Here is a 21,679-nt window from a genome sequence, read left to right on the forward strand (position 1 = left end):
CGGAGAACGATGGTGGCACCGTGACCATGGACAATGATGGTCCGAGTAGTGCAATGGAACCTACAATGGGAGCCACAAATGCTCACCTCACACAGAACTGCAGTCAAAGGAGCCTGTGGTAACTTGGCCAAGTAGGCAGCAGCTCAGCGTTCAGCCTTGTTGGTGTCCGATGGTGTCGAGTCTGCGCTCTGCCGCGTGCAGGGCCCTATTCGAGCAAAACATGCGCCTGCTGTGATTGATGTTCATGACTTCTGGTTGTCGTCCTGGGGCTCATGAGGGCGTCTGACCACTCGTCGAGTACTCTGAGGTTAGAAGGTTGTCAGACCAGCTGCAAGGCTGACAAGGAAAGAGTGCTGGTGTTCTGGCCACGCACGCTAGCTAAGATAGGAAGTGGGAAAGTTGTCTCCTTCCTTGTTCCACTCCAGCATCCGAAGTGCTACCCCCTGCTAAATTAGTCAGCGGTGCTGTAACGAGCGCATCCCGGGTAAACGAGCGCGAAAAGCGACTCTGGGAATTCGAAGTTCGAAGCTCTTGATGAGATGGAATCGAAGTTGCGGTCGAGAGCGCGCAGGTGTTGCTATAGTCAGCGGCCCCCGGGGTTTGAGTAACTCTTACACAGCTTGTCTCTCCTTCCCCCTCCGGCCATGGCAAGTCATCACCTCAATGCAGCTCCTGGATTAATAGGAAAGCGACTGTTAAACTAAGAATGACCAGACTCCCAGCCATCAAGAGGTATCCAACAAGACAGCAGCGACAGCAAAGAGAGAGTCCCGAGTCTTACCGTCCAGTCTTTTGCAAAAACTCCCATCTTACCCCGTTCCCATGCATGCATCCAAAATCCCAACCGAGAAAGAAAAGAATTGCGTTTCGTATGTACAGATGATTGGTGCCGATTCTGATGGGTTCAGGTCGGTGATTGCGGCTAGTTCCACTCCCTGAAGCTCTTTTGGCGCTGTCGCGAGTTCCAGTTGAGCGTCCGCGAGATGCTGTCGATCCAGTCTTTGCCGCGTCGTTCGAGCGGCAGCACGCAGGGGAAGGGGAAGCGCGACGCGGAGACCGTCACGTAGTCGCCTGGACGAAGCTCGACGCTGCATGATTGTCAGTACTGGGCTCGCTGCATAATCACTGTTGAGGCGCCATCACGCAATCACGTCTTGCTTACCGTTCTCTGCCATCAAAACTCGCCCACGAGCTCGTCCGCGCGTCATAAGGCACACCCGCGCGCAAAACAATGGTATCTGGAAGTATGATGGGGCGGAAAGATAGAGTGTGCGCGCATATTGCGGTCAAAAGAATGACAGGGTTGTCCGGATGGCACAGAGAGCCGCCAGCCGCCAGATTGTACGCTGTTGAGCCAGTCGGTGTTGCGATGCATATGCCGTCTGCCTGGACGCTGGTGAAATGCTCGTCGTCGCCAAAAATCTCAATCGACGACAGCGCTTGACAGTCCAAGTTAGAACAGACGGAACAGCTGCGCAAGTTGACCAACTTACTCGGATTCGGGCCGCGGTCGACGACTACTTCGTTGAGGATGTTGTGCGTGCCGTCGGGCTTGTGCGTGTGCGCGTCTTCCATTTCTTCGCCTATCAGCTCTTCCACCAGGTCTTTTGTGCAGTGCGCGTCTTTTCGTCGCTGCGATCGCATTACTGTACCCTCGAAACGCAGGCGCAGGCTGACGGTGATGCCCTCCCTAAAGGCTCGCGACAGCGTCTCGGGGTACTTTTCGTAGTCGAATTTGGTCAGGAAACCAAGCGATCCGAGAGAGAAAGCCAGGACTGGAGGAACTATACGCTGGAAAAGCCAACTTGCGTACAAGACCGTGCCATCTCCGCCGAGCTGCGCGTTGCTATCAGTAGAGCGCCGACACCAAAGAACAGCAATCCTTACCGCGAGGACAATGTCAAACGACTGTGGACGTTGTTGGCAGAGCTCCACGGTCCAAAACTTTAACCGCTTCCTATACGACTCGTTGCCTGCGATGAGACCCTCCTTATCAAAGAGCTTGTTGTCCTCCAACGTGTTTTCGACGTAGCTGAAGCTCCCATCAGCCTCTGGAACAGAGCTTACGCGCTCCCGTACTCACACTTTGTAGTTCTCATTTTGCTTGAGCAACCATTCCGCGACTTCTCGGGTGTTGGAAATGAGCGACTCGTCGTGGGCCTTTGCCAGGACAAATACGTTCTTAACGCTCATCCGCAGGCGAATGTGGGCAAGCTTCTTAGCCAGCTCCCGTATCCCAAACGCCATGTCCGATATTTGCTTCTTAGTCAACAATCGCGACTGCACCGCGTCATGTTGCTCGTCTGGGTTCTTATCCGCAGCCTTTTCCGACATGAGGCCCTCGTAAATCGGGGTGTGCTCTCCGGAGTGGATCTCTTCATCTTTATGGGCCTCAATGAGCGTGTGCACAAAGCAATTGGTCGGTCTACGTAGGTTGGTCGGTCGATGGGCAGAGCCGGGAGCGAGGGAGGATTTGCGACGGTGGTTGCTGTCGTTGTCGAAGACGACCTGGTGGTTCCGTCAGCGACTGAGGAGCTGCCTGTACGCGCGCCACGCCGTGTGCGACCAGCGGCAAGGGTTGGAATGCACCTCGAGCGCATGTTGGAACTCGGGATCGTTAGGGTTCATCTCCCTGTCGCTCTTCAAGGCGAGCGTTAGCACTCATCTATCCTGGGTTGCGGCAGGGCGGGGAGCAAACTGTACCTCGCCGTCGGAGCGATTGTCGCTCGGAGGGCCCGTCACCAAAGACATGGAATTCATGTTCGGTGGAGAGATAGGAAGTGAGAGCGGAGGTCGAGGGACTCGCGCGCCAGTGGCTTTGTTTAGCAGCAAATCGGCACCGTCGACAGATTACTTTGCAGTCCTCGGCATCTCAGGCGGCATGCTGCTGTCGGATGACGTATCAATGACTCGCGCAAAAAAATAGTTGACGATCCCTGAGTCGCCGTCGACTGACCTCTGCTGTTGTCGTTCGTCTGCGGGAGATCCTCCATTGCATGTTCAATTCTGGCATGAGCCCCTTGTGAGTATATACAGACGCGGCAAGATCGACCAGCAGATTCACCAATCACTTTTGTAATATTTGAAAAAGAACTAGCCTTGTTCCTATTGCTCGCGTATCATTCCATCCACCCAAGCGCCAATTAAATGCTAAATCAAGAACAGCATCTATCCATTAGGATCCAATTCAATCCTGCTGTCTTGAAGAGAAGTGTCATTGCCAAATTGCTTGGGCAAGTGTCGTTTCCTCATGTCGTATTTACACGTGGAGCTCCGCAGCTTCAATGTTCTGCCATGGGTTAGTCTCTCACAGCTTTGAGAGGGTTCTGCGATAAATCAAACTCACCATCTCCGCGTATTGGGCCAGGGCCTTTGCGACCTCGGTCGTTGTAAACTTCTGGACCTGCTGGGGTGCCCTGCCGATAAAGGTCTTGTGGTCGAGCAGGCGGTCAATCTCAGCGTGAACGGGCTCAAAGAACTTGGTGTTCTTGATGCGTTCGATAAGATCGTTCTGGCCGCCCTCCATCTTGACGACCTGGCTGGCTTGGTGGCTAAGGACGCGAATTTCCTCGTGGACGTCCTGTCTGCTGAAGCCCTTGGCGACCATGGCCATGATGATGTTTTCGGTAGCCATGAAGGGCAGCTCCTGGTTGACGCGAGCCTCGATGACCTTGGGGTAGACGACCATGCCGGAGGAAATGTTGTCCAGCAACAAGCAGCATGCGTCGGCAGTCAGGAATGCCTCGGGAAGGGTGATGCGACGGTTGGCACTGTCGTCGAGAGTGCGCTCAAACCATTGAGCCGAGTAGGTGTGAAGAGCGTTCTGGGGAAGAGTCTGGAGGTGGCGACCGAGACTGCACATGCGCTCGGAGCGCATGGGGTTGCGCTTGTAGGCCATGGCAGACGATCCAATCTGGTCTTTCTCGAAAGGCTCCTCGAGCTCCTTGAACGAAGCCAAGTGACGAATGTCACCACCGATTCTCTCGCAGGTGGCACCAAAAGATCCTACGACGTTGACAACGTCGGCGTCAACCTTGCGGCTGTAGGTCTGGGAAGTGATGATGAATGCATCGTTGAAACCGCTCTTCTCCGTGACGAGCTCATCCAACTTCTCGACCTTGTCGTGGTCACCGTTGAAGATTTGCAGGAAAGAGGCCTGGGTACCGGTCCTGCATTGCGTGAATATTTAATCCCATGAATCAGTATGGTCCACTTACGTTCCCTTGACACCCCTGAAGCGCATGTCATCGCGCGCCCTCTCGAGGTTTTGGAGATCGATCAGGAGATCTGTGCGCCGTTAGTTAGTTGTCAACTGGACTGTTGCCAAGTTTGACTTGCCTTGAATCCAGAGACATGCCCTCTTTCCGACTATACAATGTCAGCTTCAATATCCACAAAACTCCCGGAAAGCGTACCAGTCGTCAATTGCGCCTAGGATAAATGTTAGAACAGTCCATATTTTGTCCCAGTTGTACATACAGGCTGAAGGTGGGTGTAGGCCAGGCAGGGCAGCGAGGCGTACTCCTGGGCAAAGGCCGAGAGCTTGCGGATAGCACCGGCGATCTTGTGGCAGAGCAGGTGCAGCGCATCGCGGTAGAGGATCAAGTCGGCGTTGTCAGTGACGTAGCAGGAGGTAGCGCCCCTTAGAAATATCTCGTCAGCGATTCGCTCAAATCCAACCCGAATGTACTCTCATCTGTGAACCGATTTTTTCCCAGATGCAGCATCGATACCGCTAGGTGCTCTGGAAGCTGATCCAACATCCTCTGCTTTTTCCACTTTTTCCCACATCCCAGTATGAAAGAGGATTCTCGTACCAGTGGATGATGCCAGCAGCAGCAGGCGCAGCCAGACCAAAAGTGTGCACATGCGCCATGACATCGTGTCTCCTGCGCTTCTCCTCCTCGGCGGCAATCGGGAATTCCTCATCCTTGATGACGAGGTTTGCGCGCATCTGCTCAATAGCGGCGTCCGAAATGTCCAGGCCAAGCTCCTTCTCAGACTCGGCGAGCGAGAGCCAGAGCTTGCGCCAGGTGGTGAAACGAGTCCTAGGCGAGAAGAGCTCCTTCATCGCCTGGCCTGTGTTGTGGGGAAAGATATCAGTCTTGCGTCGGCTGGAGGGAGGGTTGCAGGATGCGTGAGAGGGCCATACTCGAGTACCGCGAGTTGAGCCTGGTTTCTGTTAGCGACAAATATGGAGAGTGGCTTGTGGGGTGCTTACGGAGTCTGGTATATCTACATGGCGAGGCATACGTCAGTATAGTAGTTGAATGGCGCGTCATGCGTGAAGAGTCACAGCGAAATACTCACGCTGTTCTCGTTGGCCATTTTGAAGAGGAGCGGAAGAGTACTGTGCAAAGTGCAAACAGAAGTCTCTGGTGGCGAGAATTGAAGCTGCGGAGAAAGAGAGCTGGAGGCCAAAAGCTGGAGAAAGAGACGAAAAGCAGCTGGTGGGGTCGTGGTCGCGTAGCAGCGGGCAAAAAAACTCCAGCCGACCTTCTCCGGATCGTCATGCGCGAGTCATGGCTCCCGCCAGTCTCCATCCAATTGTTGATCTGTGACGACCATGCATCTGCATCAAAAACCCAACCGCATGGAAAATCTCCGTCGCTTCTGCCTCTCTTTTCCTTCTCCGTCTCATCGCTGCTGTTGATCAAGATGCTCGTATTGCCGATTTGATGGTTCCTCCTCCACTCTCTATGACCACGTCAGCCGAACAAATTTTGGAGCGTCAATTTCTTGCTCGCAGGACAGGACTTAGAAATACTCTGTGTCGCTTCAGAAAGCAACCTGGAAGATATTCATCACGTTACACCGGATCATCTTTGCTATTGGAGTCTTCTCCAGCTCAAGCTACGCAACAAGAGGAGGAAAGGGGGGAGAGAAAACAGGAAGCAGCCATCGAAAAACGAAAACTGCCCACTTGCTACACGTCAGCCGCGTCCTGCATGTCTCAGGAACCTTCACCAATTCCCCTCCTCTTCCATCAACCTCCCTCCAGAACTCAGGTCCTTCACCACCAACATCAAACACGAGCCATGTTTATGGCCGCGCCCCGCATCGTACGTAAGGGCGGATGAACGGACCTCCTCCACACAACGAGACGAGACAGCGGGCCGGCCCGAGCTTCTTACCACCTACCGCATCGGGTCATGATGGTTGTTGGAAGACATGTCATCTTGAGCAATTGGATTCCCAGAGGCGTGGTTATAGCCCTCGACTTGCCCTGTCTCTTCCATTTTGATGGAAATCAGGCACTCAAATGCTGCGTGAACTTGCGCTGATTGAGTAATTCGAATTCGAATTTGAATCCAAACATTTCCCTCTACTTTTTCTTCGGAGTTGAGGTAACTTCAATTAGAAACGTTCAGACCAGCAGAAATATGCCCATGGTCAACCTTACCGTTTCGAGTACGCGGAATGGTTCCTGCGATAGCGGTTGACCAATAGGCAATACCGCATGGTAAGTTGGAGGCTCTGTACTGAGTCGTGGATAGTTCGAATTGATTCTGAATAGCCTTCTACAATCGCCAATCGGATCCCGTGGGAAAATGCGGGGCTTCTTCTCAATTTTAAAAACACACTCCGGTGCAGCAAAGGTCTTGTCGTTCATCACATCTTGACAACACGTGTGGAAAACACCCGCCGACTTCAGTAATCCATTGCTGGTTGCAGGTTGGTCTTTCAATCTTTGGTCGTCTTGCTTCTGAATTTGCCAAATGAGTCAAGCTAATCCAGAAGCTGGAGACTCCCCATTGACGGAGAGCCCATCTCCATAGCTATGGTGCGTTATCGGACGTACTCGATTAGTCGTGAGGAACGCGACTGGAGAGGTACAGTGAGAAACAAGGCATGGAAGGAAAAGAATCTAGATCCATTCAACGGTGGTCTGGACCAATCGCCAGACGAATGGGACCTTTTCCGTGGTCAGCTCCCACCAACCTACTCGCCATTTCTCTACTACGGAGAAAGGGACTATTGGCCGCGGAATGTAATACTCCACGGCGAACAAATCCAGCAAGTGTTGAAGAGATTCAGATGTTCACCAGATGTTCCGCAAAAAATATTGCTGAAAATGATTCGGCGATTCGCCCGGAACTTCGACTCGGAAGGCTATGTTGTGCACCCAAGTATCACTGCCGATCTTGGTTGGGATGCTCTCCCGGTGAAGCACGAGGAGATTCTTAACAGATTTCGGATCGAGCTGGAAGATTCATGTGCAGAGGGGTCTGGAACCAAGAACGAACATGGTTCTCGAATCGCACAGGCAGACGAGACCGCCCCAACGAATGCGCAAAATTCAGCAAATGAACGCATCCCAAGCAAGACTCCAGAACAACAACCGGTGGCCTCTTTCGATGCAATGCCAACAACGGTGAGTGACATTTCATGATAATCAGAAACGGAATGAAACTGAACAGGAGAAGAGCGGTCCTTCGATGCTCAAAAAGCGGCTTGCAGAAAGTACAGGACTTCGCAAGGAGGCCAAGAGACTTCGGCAAGACAATCAACAGCGCGATGCGACAATCGAGAGCCAAGATGAGGAGATTGCCAAGCTGAAAGCTGATACGGAGAAGCTGAAAGCCGACATGGAGGAGCTGCGACAAAAAAACAGGGCCCTGAAAAAGGAGTCGAAAAAGCACGAATTCGGTCAAGTAAAGGAGAAAGTACTGGCAGAGCTCTTGTCTAGCTTCCAATCACTCTATGACGAGGCCGCTGGGGAAGGAGATGAGCAGGACAAGTTTTTGGAAAATATCAAGGCTGAGCTAGGGAGAGACGCGTTTGATGAGCTGCTTGCATTGGGCAGGGCGCAGGCTAACAGGAGTTGAGCAAGTTGGACGAAAGGCGTTTCTGTGTACGATCCTGTGAGTTGGTTTATCTGTGCGTCCGTCGAACAGTTCAGAGCGATGCCATCCAATCAGGAAAGGCAATTCAGAGACCCTCATTCAAGCGGCTATGAAGGTCAACTGAGACTGTGAGGACCGAGCGCATCACATTGATCATCAAGACCAAAAAGGCAGGTGTCTCCCGTGCTCCTTCCTTTTCGGAGCCCAGGACTTGAGCTGCCGCCCACCTAGGTAACTTCTCAGATCGCACGTCAAGCCTTCGTCTACCTCACCTCCACCTCCCATCTACCTCGTCTACCTCTACCTCATCTACTTCCACGTCTGCTATCCCTACCTCTTCTACCTCTTCTATCTCGCATCTTCACTACGTCTTAGCAAACGCGTCCGACTGCTTGAGACGAAAAATACTGCTACAGAGTCACTGTGCCAACTCTGCTCTCTGGGGGTCATTTCTCACCAACCTTCCAACCGAATCGATAGTTACTTTTCTCTCCGGATTTCATCATTCAACAACTACCACGAGTCTAAACCTCATTTCACATCTAAGGTGAGCTTTTCCAACACATCTGCGATACGGATACTAATCTCGTCAAGTGGATGCGAGTAATCAATGCCGTCTCCAGAGAGTTCTAGATGACCTAAAGTGAAAGCACCGTCAGTAACCAGCTGCTATGGCGCGTCCGACGCAAGTGGCCTCAAGCCAGAAACCAAGCGACAAGGCCGATGCGAAGCAGCAGCAAGCGACCAGACAGACAAGGACGTCCATGCCAGATGAAAAGAAAGCCTCTGCATGGCGCGCAAAATATCTGACACCCTGGAACGGTAGAAAGGGCACTTCACCTTCTGCTTGGCCTATGTTCAAAGGCCACTTGCCACGGTCGGACTCTTCATTCTGGCACGACCAGACCTGCTGGCCGAAAAACGTGGTGCTTTATGCTCCACAGATTGACCGCGTGCTCAAGCGGTTCGGGAACCCTGATGATCCTAAAAGGATCAGTCGGGAAATGGTGAAGACCTATGTTCGAAACTTCGATGACGAGGGCTATGTCGTGAAGGCGTCGCTGACGTCTAATCGTAACTGGAAGAGCCTTCCGCTGAGGCACGAGGACAATGTCCAAGAGGTCATCATCGTTGGAGAAGTTGGCCCAGAAAAGGAACACGAACGGTCAGGAGGCAACCATGGCAACAGATTTGATCGAGCGGGCGCAGCGAACTCGACAGGAGGAATCAACACCGGGTCAGACATCGGGGAGACCACAGGACAGGAGCAAACGCAAGTCATACCTGACACCACGAACCCGGCCCACGAGAGTACACACGCAAAGTCCACGTGGGTAGACTACAACATAGCGGTTCAAAACACAACGGTTCCTACTTTTCGGCCGTTTGTGTCAGCCAACAGATTCGCTCCCAACGATGATTCAGTTGTCATAGCACGAGCTAAGGAGGCTTTCTTCGCAGCCCGCAACACTTCAAACACAGCGAGCCCCGTCAGGGAACCTCGCGAAGCGAGCACTGCAAGTGGAACCACGGACCAAAGTAACAGATCCACGACTGCATCAACAAACGCAACAGCTATCCAGGTTAGCTAGACACAATCAGAAACGAATCCAAGAAGCTGACTTTTAGAACAGGGACCTTCTAGGCTGGGCAAGCGTCTGGCCGAAAGCGCCGACCTTCGGCAGGAGGTCAAGAGACTGCGAGCAGAGAACGACCAAAAGTCTGCAACGATCAGGACGCTCGACGAGGAAGCCGGCGACTACAAGGAAAAGCTGAGCCTCATTCAGACGGAAAGGGCCAGCAAAGGCGACAAATCAAAGGACTTGGAGCGCGAGAATGACAGCTTGCAAGCGCGGTTGAAGAAGTGCGAAGACGAGAAGGCGATCCTCAGGAGCGCGTTGGGAAAGTCCCTGTACTATTGGGACTATCTTGACCAAAAGTATGGACGGGACATCAAACAGGATGACGAGCAAGAGGAAGACGACTTTCTGGAAGGTTTGAAGGCCGAACTGGGCAAAGAGGAGTTCGATCGGTTGCTTGAATTGGGAAGGAGCTTCTATCAGCCGATGAAGCTGCTTTGACGGATCTGGCAAAAGTGCATGCCAACGGAAGCAGTCCGTACCTACAATCTTCTCGGCGCACTCCAGGGGATTTGGGAGCGTTGCAGCGCTGACGTGGACAGCGAATGGCGTTCAAAGGAGAAGATATGCATTTTTGGGTTTGGGGCGATTTCGATTCAAGAAATACATGCAAGTTTGGCCTGAGACTGGGAAGTTCTTAGCCTGGGACAACTGACATTCGAGGAGTGGATACTGGATGGACGAATGGACTGATGGCTGGACAGATAGACAAAAGCATCTGATTCATGGTCATTTCTCAGGTGTTTGATGATTGATCTCATTCTCAGCAGAGGGGAGCCTGCCTGCCGTGAATTGAAAATCTGTTCCTGAATTGAAAATCTGTTCCTGAGGTGTCTTGTTTCCCTGCACTCGCGGCAATCTTTCAGTGAAGGAATTCCACGCAACTTTGAATCCAACCTGATCAGCTCTGAGCACTACTCGAGCTAACTTCGTTGTCTGGGAACAGGCTCTGATGACCTGAAAATGTGAAGGAAAGGGAGTACCGAATTGCGATTCGCCAATCAGTCCATCCACCCGGCTCCTAAATCAACTAAACTCGCAACGCGGTAGTATCATCCGAACTTCAACGGGTTACTTGAGTTGGGAAAGGGGTTCGTATATCCGAAGTAAAGATAGACGCGGACCTAGATTTCCCGTCGCTCGAAGTAGAAACTGACCCCAGCAAGCCACAAGTCAGCCTGCTCTCCTCGAATCCATGCGCGTTTCCGGGGACCTAAAGACTGCCTTCAGAGCCTCCTCCCTCTCACACTTTGTCGTTTCTCCTTCTCTCACCCTCCTTTCAACAAGAGCGTGCGCAGCTGCTGACGCAACAATCAGCTGTCCTTTCCCATCTCGTCGCGTCTCCCTTCGCGCCTTCTTCGTCGACATGTCACACGCGGCAGGTAAGAGGGTGAATAATCAAGAGGAGGCAATAAAGTACTGAGCCCTGTGACTTGATCTCCCCGCGTGTCCGTCAGTCAGCCGCCACACAGCGGCGCCAAACGCCAGGCCTGGCCGGACCCTCGGGCAGGGCAGACAGGCAGGCAGGCAGGCCAGCAGGCTACCGAGCACCCGGGACAATGTGACAGAGAGCATTTGCGGGCTTTTGTTGCGCAGTCGATATATGTGCTGTATAGGTAGGGAGGGAGAGATGGCGCAGTGAGTGCAGCAAATGAGACGACATTCGCTCCTTGATCCAAGGCGGTGCGGTCGAGTTAGTAGGTAGTTTATCTCTGGGATTGCGGTGGACGTGGCGCTGTTGGACGGGGACGGCCGGGGGTGTGCTGGAGGCAACTATGTTGGAAGGACCAGGCGTGAGTCGCGATGGCTGGACCCTGAAGATACCTTTCATGTGCAGAGGGGGGAGGAGAAAGATGCAACGCGGAGAATTGCGGACAGCGAGTGCAGCAGACGCAAAGGGAAGCGGCGATCAACCACTGACCATCGCCCATTCGGGAAATCGCAAGGCAAGCGATACCGGCCTCCATCCAACTACCTCCTCAACCAGACTAACAGAAGGTCCCGCTAAAAGATGATGCCTCTCTATCGAAGCGCTAGAAGGAAGCTGAAAGGAAAAGAAACTCACTACCATGCCGTAGCTTCAGTTCGCCTCGCCTGTTTTCTGACACTTGACAAATGGAATGCGAGCATGCGACCCTGTTTGTTGTCGTTTCTTTCCCCTGAACCCCTGGCCCTGGCTAATACGCTTGGGAGCCATCTCACTGGCGCTGGTGCTGTTTTAGTGATGGTTGTAGTTTCGTTTCGTCGCGCAGATGGGCAGGCTGCGAAGCAACATCATGCCACATGTGGCTACTGTTCGGGTGTTTGTGAGCGCAGACGTGGAAGTTGGCTCCTCAATGTTGAAAGTGGCAGATAGAATCAAGGAGGGTAAAGGAAGAGAAGGTGTGAGGCTTCTGTGGCATGTTATTCCCCCTACCCCCCGATCTCCCGACAAACATGCACTGGAGGAAAGATGCTGTCTCGGTTGAGCTGCCAGGCAAAGTAGCATGTGACGGTAGTGGTTTGTCCCTGGATACAATGACAGCTGCAGTTCTGGTCATACGTCAAGCAACTAGACAATGCCAAAATAGTCACATCGTCGCCGCACACATTTACGCGGCCACCTACCAGACTAGGTAATCCGCCAGTCGTGCTAGCTGAGAATGGTAACTCGGGGCAGGACTACGGAGAAAAACGCCGGAGCGTGACAGACTGCCGGCGGATGCTGATGCTTGCAATAATAGGAGCAGACAGTCGCTAGGTGTGCGAGAAAAGCGAGCTGGACGCTAGGTATGCAGGAATGGATGGGGACGTGGTTAGCTGCGGATGGCCCCGAAGAGCCTGCCTTGGCCGAAGCACGCATGCACGCACGCAACCTGCCGTCTCCAGGACCAAAGCTGATAGTTAGCATCAAACAGAGGAAAGGCCAGCAGGGAAGCCATTGCTTGTCAAGAAAAGAGCCGCGCCGCGTGGCAAGACGCGTTGATCGGCACCGCCAGTGTCTGCGTAGCTCACTGCTCAATGTCGCCAGCATCAAAAGTAGCTTCGCCCACTTTGGCCCCGCTCCGCGCTAGCTAAGAGCACCGCCCTGATATGCGCTTGAAGAAGGTGTTTATCGGCGGGTCCACTTGTGCTCCTTTCATCAAGCTTCTCGGTGCGTGGCTGAGGGGTCGAAGGGACGCCGTGCTGCGCCGTAAGCTCTCTGTCGTCCGTCAAAAGCCCGTACGTAAGGACATCGGCCGGCAAGACGAATTGCAGTAATGCTAGGCGTGCCCATATCGAAATGATGGGGCGTTCGATTCCTTCAAACCAAGCCAAGAGAAGGACTCGAGAGAAAAGAGGAGAGAGAGAGCGAGCCAAGTCGGTCGTCGTGTCATCAATCTCGTCTCCCATCTGGTGGATCTCACCGCAGTCGTCTCGCTCTCTCTCGCTCGCTCGCTCACTCGCTTTTTTCTCACCCCCGCCTCCACTCCTGGTCGCTCTTGCTCCGCGGCCGCCCTTTGGCCCCACTGATACCCACAATTTCCCCATGGGCAATGCAACGCAGGTAGGTGCACCTCGCTCTTTCTGGAGTTTCCCCACACGCAACTCGCAGAGGTCGACGGAGCATTCCACATCTTCCTACGTCCGACGGTGGAAATGTCGACCCCTCATCTTTCGGCCGTCCCTCGCCCTCTCTCGGTGTCCTTCCCAAATTGCACCGCGGATTACGCAGGATGATCAGGGAGGGTTGTAAGCGGCATTGGTGGCAGCCGCAACGGCGGGGAGGTATTGAGGCGTGAGAGGCCGTCTGGGGCGACTTTGCCGCTCAGCTGGGAGAGCGCATCTTTCTGGTTGCCCTCGACTGACAGAATGTTGATCTTTCCCTAAACGTAGAGCTCTTTCTCACAATTGACTATACGAAGACTCGGGCAGGAGAAATTTGCAGCGAGGTAATGATCGACCAAGCGCTCGCCGAACGAAAAACCTTATGCTCAGTCGACGGAAGAAACCATAGTCGTCTTCCTGGGAGTTGGACTTGATGTTGAAATTGAATACGCACAGTCGAAAGACATCCTCTGAGAAGCACCTATGTGACGTCCCTAAACTCACAGAAGCAGTCCGACCAGCGTAAGCCTGTCAGTGTCACAGTGTCAATTCATTCGTCGTGACCTCGATCGAACTTCATGCTTTCGATACTACCGTGAAGCAGCTGGTGGAGAATCTTTGCGAGAAAATCTGATGGCGCCGACTTCATGTCCCAATCACCACCTTCATTCCTCATCAGACTCGACGTCCGTCATCATTCGCAAGCCAAGCCAGCGAGACCGAGATCATCAAAGCCGCATCGCATGGCAGCAGGCCTTCGGAGCCGAACTGAACCTTAAAGCGCCTATCAACGGAACAGCAGGATACGTACCTCAGGCAGAGGCGAGCGAGTAATGGCGCATGTTTCAAAGGCCTGTCCTGTTTCGACGTCTGACGGGTTTGTGTTTTTCCTTGTCCAGTGTCTGGACCTGTCTCGGTCCCCTGACGGTAGGGTTTCATCATCACCGCTGTTGGCTCCGACTCCCCGTGCTTTTTTGACCTTGATTGGCATGGTTCAGTCCATGAGTTGTTGCACCGCCAGAGCAACGCACTGAGCATATGCACATTGTGCAGACGCAAAGTGGCGTGTGCGGGCGCGGACAGGCACAGCTGGGCTGATTCTTGATTCTGACCGCAACGCTATGCTGAGACGCTGTTGCGTTGACTGACGGGTGTCTGCCTTGTTGGATGTTTCGTCTCGCCCTGTTTGCATACGAAATATCTGTAGGATGATGAGCACCGCAGCTAGCAGGAAGCTGCTGCCTTTGATTGTCTCTGCTGTCGTGGAATCTTGGACAAGTTCTTGACCAAAGAGACTCTTTGACTGCGCCGTGCTCAGTTCTGTGGGCTGACAGTCGTTCAAGGTTCGTTCATGGCCAAGCCCGATTGCGGCGTGCTGGACGATACCTCCGCGTCTGCCTGGAACTGTGCTTATTGAACTGAGGCCATAGTGGTGTGAGTCTTGCAGTTGTTGTACTGGGCCGGTCGGTAGCACTGTTGGGCTGCGCTAGAATTTCAGCACCGTCGCCGCGGTACTGGTGTTGTGTTGTGCCATGTAATGCTGGTGTGGGAGCGAACCTGGGCACGTCTAGAGGGCAATGTATCAGTGTAGGGTGCGATAACGACCGCATTGCTTCTAGCAGCAGATGTTGTCCTCCAATGCTCTCCCTGTACGAATGCAGTCAAGCAGCACCACAAGTGGTACGTCGATTGATGACCCGGGGGTTTGGATTTGGGCACGGGAAGCGGGATGCAGCGGTACGACGGTGCGGCGGATGCGTCCGTCTTCTTGTCGTCTATCCGCGACTGGTGCAGATGTTGTGCGATCCGAGGCGTAGAGGACGTGCGAGCGAATACCGTGGCCGAAAGTCAAGTGGAGGAGACTCCTGAAGTTGAAACGCCTCTAATGCCGGAGAGAGGTACAGCTTACGCCTTACTGGAGACGTGGCATCCTGAAAAGCCAAGACTGATGAGTTAGAGGATAGCGGTGTAGTAGTTGAGTGTCTGGTAGCATCTGTCGTGCCCTAGCAACGTCGCTTTCACTTTCTTCGATTTGGCTGCCCGTCTGCAGAGGGAGAGAAATTTTTGCAAGTGCATTGTGCTACTAAGGCACGTTTCTTTTGACGGGACGGGTGGTGTGATGACCGGCCATCCAAGTGTTGATCTTCCGTTCCTGCATGCGTCTCCGCCTTCTGCGTCGTCACACGGCGCCGGCAGGCCCGTCAAAAGCAAAAAACTTTTCAACCTGTAGAGCCACTCCCGTATATGTCGGTAGCCGGCGATCCCACAGCGACAGCTGGCCTGGTAGCAATTCTTGAGTCAGTCCGTGAGTTCGAGGAGCATTCAACGCTGCCGTCAGCGTGTTTCTCGCAAGGCGACGAGCTGCTCGACGAGCCCACGGCATTCAGAATTTGCAGTCTCCAAAATAACGCGCGTCTTCGACACTGGCAAATCCACACCAAGGTCGGTTCCAATATCAGGATTTTCAAATAGCCTGCAATGTGGCTTTCCGCCCAATCTGTCACTGCAGCAAGTTTCCGCCAGCGGTGACACCGGACGCGCACCTCGTCCCGAACCGAATGCAAATCATCGTCAATCGTGATTTCCATCAGACGCATGGTGGAAAAAAGCATCCGATGGCCGGACTTTGGCAAAGGCATGCAGGCGGGCGCTTGCTGGACGCGCCCCCTGTTGGCCCTGCTGTCGCGGCGCTTGCAGGTCGCGCCTGCGTCTGCAACTTCTGCATCGTGGTCTGGCAATGAAAGACTTGGAAAAAGTGGACTTGAAAAGAAATTTCAAACAGCAAATTGATAGAGAGGAAAGCAAACCAATTTTAGCTTCGGATAGCCACCTTGATGCGTCTGTATTGGAAACAACCAAAAAACCTCCATGCGAGCCCATTAAAGCACCTATGAATCAAGCACGAACTCACCGATATCGCACGGGAATAGAGCACCCGCACAGAGTCGCCAAGGTGCAGCGTGCCATTTTGCTTCGCGGGCGGATTTGCGCGCGGCAGAACAAGAGCTGGAGACCAAGACAACGTTGCAGCTCCCAAGGCAGCTAGCCACCTACCCAGTCAAGCCACAGCAGCGCGCCGAAACACGCCTGGCGTGCGCTCCGTTTGCGATGATAGAGCTTGATGTATGATGATGCCTCGGCCAGCGTTCCATCCGGGCCATGGGTTGCCGTCTGTCGCCCACCGCACCGCGGCCATGGCCAAGCAAGTCAGAATGGGCAATCGGGAACTATCGCACATCCTGGCCTCTGATCCGATCTGGTAGGATCTGGCGCTGGAAAACGAGTCGCGCCCCGCGTCGCGCGATCAAAAGTAGGCTTTGCAGCTGCGTCTTCTACGCTTGCGCTGTATAAGAAAATTAAATAGAGGGCGGCATGGGCAGCTAGAGTTTCGGAATGGACTCGTACCGTATGCGCGATGGAGCGATTTGCTGGAGAGCTGTCAAGGATATATACATGTGTAGGCTGCGAAGGAGGTGTAGTACGGCGGTCAGCGTGTGGCGGACAACGGCGATGGAGGAGCGGACGGGTAGTAGACAGGGAGGAGGAGCGGGAGGGAGGAAGGGAAGGCGGATGGGGCGGCGCGAGGGGAGGGAGGCGGAGAGGAGGATCGTGACGTCGTTGTGCTGTGGGATGGAGGGGCTTCTGTGGCTGGTGTTTTGCGGAGATGTGGGGGATTGCTGCAGGCAAACCAACACGGTACATGGAAAACATGAACATGGCAAGATATGCAATTGAAGAAGAGAGGACTAAGATGAGCATTGAATTGAACATTTTCATGTGTCTCTCCCCTATCTCTCGCCTCTCGTACTTGGTGGTTTACCCGGACAGCCCACCGCTTTTGCCCTGAATCACAATCAAGACCGAGATGTTCTCACCGCAATCCGTCACATATGCATTCAAAGCATTGGCACGCCGAAGTACCTGTCACATTTGATCTCCTAATCCAACCAATTCTCAGCATCGCAGCACGCTCACTGCTGACATTACGGCCCTTATGCCTCGCACTTCAGGCGCACAACCCCAGCTCGCCTATACCGCACGTCTTTTCCAAACTCGCCAAAGAGCAGACCTTCTTCCCCATGGATTCCCCACACCATTTGCGCAGCACGGCCCCACAGCAGTCTGTCGGCCTGAAAACATGCATGTCAAACGAGACTGAATCGAAACCTGTCCGATACCGAGTACGCTTACCGTCGACATGGACATCGGTACGGGCGCTTGGCCGGAGTCGCATGTCCAAGTTCCCTACCACCTGCCTACCTACCTAGGTACGCACCCACCGACTGATACCGCAGCATCAACCCAATCGCACCGGCACAACTGTCCTTTTGTCGTCGCCTGAAGGTACGGGGTACATGCAGTGCAGCCTATCACCGGTCTTGGAATGCTGGCCGAGTGCGCGGCTTTCCCGCCCATAATCTCGGAAAGGACCGGTCCAGCAAAGGCCCGCTCACCCAGTCTTTCCTTTGCTCGAGTGTTTTGGCCGTTTTCTAGCGCAAATGCCGCGCAGTCTCGGCGCGACAGGGAGGCTGGGATGGGTCCGCGATGGTGTTTCTGCTTTTGTTTGTGTTTTTGTCTTCAACGACCAAGACGTCGTCGGCTGAAGCCAAGTACCGCGAACATCTGATGGTGCTTATTTGGATAGTCTCTGGTTGGTCGCGTCTGTTATAACCAAAGCCAGTGAGTAGACGGATTCCAGCGAACTGGAACAACCGCTTCTCTTGGCTCGACTGAGTTGGGACTGATTTGACGCTGTTCCTGGTGACATGTGCCCATTTGGGAAGGACGGACGAATACGCACGTACAGACTGGCTCGATATTGGTCGTCAGCTAGTCGACCGGATGAGAGAGCCGAAGACTGTAAGCGCTTTTTGATGATGACTGATTGCAAAGCTGATGGCTCGCAAAGGCATCGGTTGCCAACAACGCCATGGCTGTAAGTGCCGGGCAGCAGGGTGGCGTCGACGGGTGATGGGCTGCAGAAAAGTGCCGTGGCGCAGCGTGGCTTGTCGCAGTTGCAGACTCTCTCACCTATCGCTGCATCATGCTCCTCTTTGCAGTTGCACCATTCTTTTGAGATGACGCGAGACGGAAATAATTCGCAAAAGACGTAGGCAGGGACGTAAGGGATGGAGCACTAGACTGCTACGCGGCTGCGGGACGGCGTCGACTCCATCCACCATCACTTCACCGCAACGCCGCCGCCACAGTGGCCGTTCGCCTCCTGGCTGACTACTGGACGGCCAAGAATAGGCGCGAGTCATTATCCACAAGGCACGGTGCCTTGCAACTGCCGTTCTGCGCTGCTACTGGCTGGACTCTCATCCAAGCATCCAAGCATCCAAGATAGTAGATATACCGCGCGACTTTTGCAGCGGCAATCAACGAGCGGATAAGCCGGTGAAGAAGGGCTTAAGAAAAAACAATGACGGTGATGAGCGCAGAAAAGGAGCACTTGGCCTTGCGGTACTCACTGTCCGTAGCATCAGCCAGTCCCACGCCCACGCCGCACACCCACTACAATCCCCCAAACAGACTTTTGGTGGCTGGCAATCATCCGGCCCGCGGCCGCCGTTGGCTGCACCAGCTTAGGAAAGGACGGCGTCTGGCGCCATCACCCTGGCGGAGATGCCGAGGATTTTTCGATTCAGAGACAGACCGTCGATACGTACCGTCGTGTCGCGCGCTCTCAACCGCGGGTCTGCGTACGCGACAGGGTCTCGGGATGTTTACCGCGGGCAACTATCTGACTTCGCGCTGATTGCGTGTCTTGACATCAACGCCTCTGCCGATGAGGTGATGATTATCCAAGACCGGTGTGTAGGCAGCGTAGCATCGTACCATAGTGATGGTAGACAAGCGGCTGTGCGTATCCACTTTCGAGGCGCAGCGCGGTGCAGCGTGAGAAAGAGGCCGGCTTGCTTGCTTGCCTGCCTTTCCGCCTGGAGATATCCGCAACCGTGAGGAATAGGGCGGGCCGGGGCCGGTTTGGTTGGTTTAGGCAGGTCCCTGATCGGTGATGAGCGGTGATTGTGGATACGGGCGTCGCATAAAGCTGCTGCCGCCTCGCGCCGCAATGCTGGTGAGTGGTAGGTTGGCCGGAGTGAAATGTATATCGGGACGAGAGTGAGCGCGTTGCTGCCGCGCCAAGAGCTGGGTCAGGACGCCTGGACGTTGGGTGCCTTGCAGAAGAGACGCACCGCACGTGTGTGCCGTCGGGGCGGTCTAACTTCCTCTGGGGTGTCATTGTTGATTATCATCTTTCTGATCAAGGGCGGGACTGTGCGCAGCTGTCGGCGACCTGCGAAATTGTGGGGTAGTATGGGGTGCAGACAGGCGTACCGGGGCCCGGTCACTTGTGCATGTAGCAGGTGCAAGGCTTGGGAAAGAGAGACTTTCCATTTCGCTATCTAGCATGTGACATCTGTTGTTACCTGGGTTGATTCTGCCAGAGTGTTGTTCCCAAGCATATCCAAACGTCATTTCGAATATTCTTTTGTTTTGTCCCTTGTTTCCCTAGAAAGACCCATTGAACAGAAGCAGAAACGCTGCCCGTGTTGGGGATTTGGGGGTACAGTAGAAAGATTTGTTTGTTTAGTTGCGCGGACTCGAAGGAACTTCTTGTTCAGTTCCAAGTTTTGTTGGCCTTGTCTGGCCGCGCCCTGCGTTCGTTTGATGTAGAACGCGTTTGGGGATATCTTCGTGACCAAAAACAGAAAAAGAAATCAAAAGTAAGGGAACAAATCAGACCGGGCGCCAACCATCGTAACTCCATGTCATCCAAGCGTCAGGCATCCTTGCATATGGAAATGCTGGATCATGCACTCTAATCTTTGACCTCCTACTCCAGGGAAGCCTTGAGGGATCGTCGATACTCGCGCTCCATACCGTGCTTCACAGCCTCGAGGACATTGTCGACCGTAGCCTTGGGTGGGTACTTGGGCTCTGTTCCTTCCTGGTAGACACCGGTGCGAACAAGGATGGAGTACCAGGTGTTCTCAGCTTGCTTGTTGAACTCGTTGGTGCCACGAACGTCTGACTCGGGAGTGTCTCCAACGAAGTAGACAGTGTCAGGAGGCTGGTCGATGCCGTGGGTATCCTTCCTCCATTGCTGCAAGAGGCGAGTCGCGAATTGGAAGGTTCCCATCTGAGGCTTGCCGAAAGCATTTGTCTTGATCTCCTTGCCGGTGACAGCCTTGAACATGGCCTCGAGGGAGACGCGAAGAGCACCCATTCCGATGCGAGTCAAGTCGTGGGAAGTGCTCCACACAACATCGTTGTGGGAAAAGTAAACTGGAGGGCCCTCGTCAAACGTCTCAGACCTGGTACCGAGGCGGCCACCCTTGGACATCAGAAGGTCGAGAATGATTTGCTGGTCGGAAGCCCAGTCGCGGCTGTCAGCGAAAACAAAGATTGCCTCGATGATGGTGGTCGAAAAGTCCCGGACCTTGGAGTTGGCGTATTCCTCGGGAGTCAAGCTGCGGAAAGGCGTCGTATCCTCGTTGGTCTTGATAATGTCTCCAGGAGTGATAACATCCTTGAATCCGTAGCCCTCGGCGACATGGCGGCACTTCTCACCCTCTCCACCAACGACGAGGACGGTGTGGTACTTGGAGGCCATTTCCCGCATGGGGGTGTGGCCGCAAATGAATTGACCAGGAGAAACTTCAATCTCGAGCTGCTTGCTGAGTTGCATGCAACGCTCAGCTTCAGTCTTGCCACCTCCGTTGGTCACAAAGATGTAAGGTCTATCGGCTATCAGAGGAGGAATTCCCTTATCAGGGGCAGGCGTAACTTACACTTTGATACCATACTCATTCTCGCCATTGAGCATCTTCATGGCCTCAATGGCCTCAGGAATGACTTTACCTCCACGGATGAGGACGCCGTCAATATCAAAGGCGTAGGCGTACTTGTCGGTGACAGTGGTTGCGGGGGGAGTCTCTGGCGATGATGACCGCGTTGACATGAAGATTTCATTTCTGGCATGCTCCATGGCAGCAGCAGTCTCATTGGCAGAGGAAGAGGCCATGAGATGCCTAGGAGGAACAACAACAGTGGCGCCTTGCCGACGAGCAAGGTCCTCTCTTGTGACATCGTCCGAACTGATGCGGCGCTCCAAGCGCCTGGGAGGTTGGAGAGTTGAGGCCGACATGGTGAACAAAGAACCAAAAAGCGTTGATCGAGATTTGCAGATTGCCCGGAAACCAGGAGAACTGATGAGCAAGAACTATCTGGAGGACTGGGGAACGGCTGTTTATAAGGAGGCAGTGAGACCAAGATCCGGGCAAATGGTCTGGAGTGCGGAGAGAAAAGTGGGTCGAGTGGAACCTGAAGTGTGAATAGAGATATGCAGGTCTACATGCAGGAGGTCTTGGGTCTTATATGAGTAGAGGCGCTGAGGAAGAGTAGGAATGCCAGCATGTCATGCAACGTCAAGAAGTGTAATTCAGGGATCCCTGAGGGTGGGCTAAACGCCTCTGGTGCGTGATTAATCCAACATGGATCTAGTGCACACCCATGAGCACGGCTTAGCTTATCGGACCAGAGCAGGATGATGTTGGAAAGAGGCGGGAATATTGGACCCTGCTGGTGCGGTGCAGCGGTGCAGTGGCAGTGATTTTT

At 53.8% G+C, this 21,679-nt stretch overlaps 5 protein-coding genes across 5 annotated transcripts; 2 read left to right on the forward strand and 3 right to left on the reverse strand.

The window, feature by feature from the left end:
- Nucleotides 1–922: 922 nt before the first annotated feature.
- Nucleotides 923–2,760, reverse strand: BKA78DRAFT_354364 (ATP-NAD kinase-like domain-containing protein; the record flags this gene model as incomplete). Its single annotated transcript, XM_066891720.1, has 7 exons — nt 923–1,088; nt 1,163–1,439; nt 1,494–1,836; nt 1,888–2,032; nt 2,084–2,508; nt 2,590–2,640; nt 2,704–2,760. 7 exons carry the CDS (start codon nt 2,758–2,760, stop codon nt 923–925), a joined length of 1,464 nt encoding a protein of 487 aa, XP_066742699.1.
- Nucleotides 2,761–2,911: 151 nt separating this feature from the next.
- Nucleotides 2,912–5,511, reverse strand: BKA78DRAFT_318913 (putative adenylosuccinate lyase Ade13). The gene is made up of 10 exons (XM_066888818.1): nt 5,311–5,511; nt 5,222–5,235; nt 5,153–5,172; nt 4,818–5,079; nt 4,480–4,642; nt 4,416–4,431; nt 4,339–4,368; nt 4,218–4,287; nt 3,347–4,169; nt 2,912–3,289 (listed from the first exon to the last, which is right to left on the reverse strand). The coding sequence occupies exons 1-10, from the start codon at nt 5,326–5,328 to the stop codon at nt 3,260–3,262; spliced, it is 1,446 nt and encodes a 481-aa protein (XP_066742700.1). The 5' UTR covers nt 5,329–5,511; the 3' UTR covers nt 2,912–3,259.
- A 1,828-nt stretch (nt 5,512–7,339) lies between these two features.
- On the forward strand, nt 7,340–7,864 carry BKA78DRAFT_318916 (uncharacterized protein). The gene is made up of 2 exons (XM_066888819.1): nt 7,340–7,375; nt 7,428–7,864. Exons 1-2 carry the CDS (start codon nt 7,364–7,366, stop codon nt 7,827–7,829), a joined length of 414 nt encoding a protein of 137 aa, XP_066742701.1. The 5' UTR covers nt 7,340–7,363; the 3' UTR covers nt 7,830–7,864.
- A 654-nt stretch (nt 7,865–8,518) lies between these two features.
- Nucleotides 8,519–10,196, forward strand: BKA78DRAFT_372775 (uncharacterized protein; the record flags this gene model as incomplete). The annotated part of the gene is made up of 2 exons (XM_066892751.1): nt 8,519–9,430; nt 9,482–10,196. 2 exons carry the CDS (start codon nt 8,519–8,521, stop codon nt 9,926–9,928), a joined length of 1,359 nt encoding a protein of 452 aa, XP_066742702.1. The 3' UTR covers nt 9,929–10,196.
- A 9,699-nt stretch (nt 10,197–19,895) lies between these two features.
- BKA78DRAFT_354368 (phosphatidyl synthase) lies at nt 19,896–21,209 on the reverse strand (the record flags this gene model as incomplete). Its single annotated transcript, XM_066891721.1, has 2 exons — nt 19,896–20,802; nt 20,854–21,209. 2 exons carry the CDS (start codon nt 21,207–21,209, stop codon nt 19,896–19,898), a joined length of 1,263 nt encoding a protein of 420 aa, XP_066742703.1.
- Between the last annotated feature and the right edge of the window lie 470 nt (nt 21,210–21,679).

The sequence above is a fragment of the Phyllosticta capitalensis genome (genome assembly GCF_038381095.1).
Source record: "Phyllosticta capitalensis strain CBS 128856 chromosome Unknown BKA78scaffold_7, whole genome shotgun sequence".
In the NCBI taxonomy this organism is placed as follows: Eukaryota; Fungi; Ascomycota; class Dothideomycetes; order Botryosphaeriales; family Phyllostictaceae; genus Phyllosticta; species Phyllosticta capitalensis.